The sequence below is a fragment of the Opisthorchis viverrini genome (genome assembly GCF_000715545.1).
Source record: "Opisthorchis viverrini unplaced genomic scaffold opera_v5_2525, whole genome shotgun sequence".
In the NCBI taxonomy this organism is placed as follows: Eukaryota; Metazoa; Platyhelminthes; class Trematoda; order Opisthorchiida; family Opisthorchiidae; genus Opisthorchis; species Opisthorchis viverrini.
The window spans coordinates 1-1437 of record NW_008754689.1 but is presented as its reverse complement, the minus strand read 5'-3'; the positions used below and the strand labels follow the sequence as shown (position 1 = coordinate 1437).

Here is a 1437-nt window from a genome sequence, read left to right as displayed (position 1 = left end):
CAGCTTTCCGTCTGAATCCTCAAGCACGATACTCACAGCAACAGTGATGTCGTATCTCAACCACTCCGTCTCAGTCACACGATGCAGTGAAACCTGTCTGATGTAAGTTTGTGCCTCCATGATCATAGTGCAATCGTGGAAGACCCCAGATCCTGCTGTCCCGCGAGTAGGTTGCCGTAAAATGGGCTCGTCATGTGGGAGGCCCACACTGATGTGGGTAGTTAAGTCTCTATATGCGTCTTCGATCGCGCAGCGTATCACTGCAGTACCGTTCCGGAGACCGCCTGGCAAAGGAAACGGCGGATTAAAATGCATCTGCGTCACGTATGTGCTGTTGATTTCTGTGGAACGTGGGAGTAGATTCTGGTGCAACAACCGCGGTTGTGTCGAATTCACATCGGTTACATACAGTCCCAACTGTCGACCCAACTGGATTGTGCTACTACGTCGCAGGCTCATTCCAGCCTTTTTGGGAAGAGGATACCCCATCGCAACACAAACCCACGTTTGCGAGTCTTCATTGAAATATAACTTGGCGATTTGTGGTGCCATGGTGAAACGAACAATATTCACCGAACTACTCAACCAGGCTCGTAGTTGAGGTCTGTGTGTATCACCCGGCGTGAAACTGACTGTTTCGCAGAAAACATGAGCGCCAAAATCTTCGCGGCGGAGCCGAGCGACACTGAACTGAATGCGGCGGATGAGACTTCCACCGGCCACTTCCCGCCTGAAATAACATTGCCTCGGGTAGAAAGTCATATCTGCGCCCTCTGATGATCCGCGTACTGTGCAGTCTATGTCAATGTGTGTGACCGTGAAACAATCCACCTCTCGTTCAGGGAACACGTCCGTGATGAGCTCCGGAGAGGGACTGTTCGATGTGCACAGGATGATGGAAAACGTTGGTGTCAGATAGTATAGCTTGAGAGGCAGGTTCTTCGTAGTTACTGTTGCTGTACAGGATAGATCGAGCCTTGCTCCCTGTGCTAGGTCTTGATCAGAAAACGCCGGTTTGGATCCAATTGTTGGGGTTTTCGGACAATCGTCAGTTGTTGTCAAGCCCGACAGTGCTGAGCTAATGTGGACGTCAGCAGACGGTTTGGGCAACTGCATCAGCTTGCGTTGTCCTCTGTTTTCTAGACGCTTAGGTCGAAGCAAACAATGGAACTCGGCAGATTTCGTGTTTTTGGCCAGCTGATGCCAGACAATTTGCCTTCGTTTGTTCTTAATGGTTGGGCCCATTACAGGTTCCCCTCCTCCAATTATCCGGTATTCTCTGGACTTTCGATTCGGTCTGAACAGCAATATGAGTTCCATGTTGACAGCAAAGCCCTCAAAATCACATAAGAACAGCGCGGCGGTTAAGGAGCTTTGGGGCCATTGTATCACTTTCAGTTTCAGATTATTCACGAAGGGTTCGAGTACCTTGAGAGT

At 50.0% G+C, this 1437-nt stretch overlaps 1 protein-coding gene across 1 annotated transcript; it reads right to left on the bottom strand.

Moving 5' to 3' along the window:
- Positions 1-36: 36 nt before the first annotated feature.
- On the bottom strand, positions 37-1320 carry T265_15970 (hypothetical protein; the record flags this gene model as incomplete). Its single annotated transcript, XM_009179417.1, has 1 exon — positions 37-1320. A coding segment is annotated over one exon (1284 nt), but the record flags the coding sequence as incomplete, so codon positions are not given.
- Between the last annotated feature and the right edge of the window lie 117 nt (positions 1321-1437).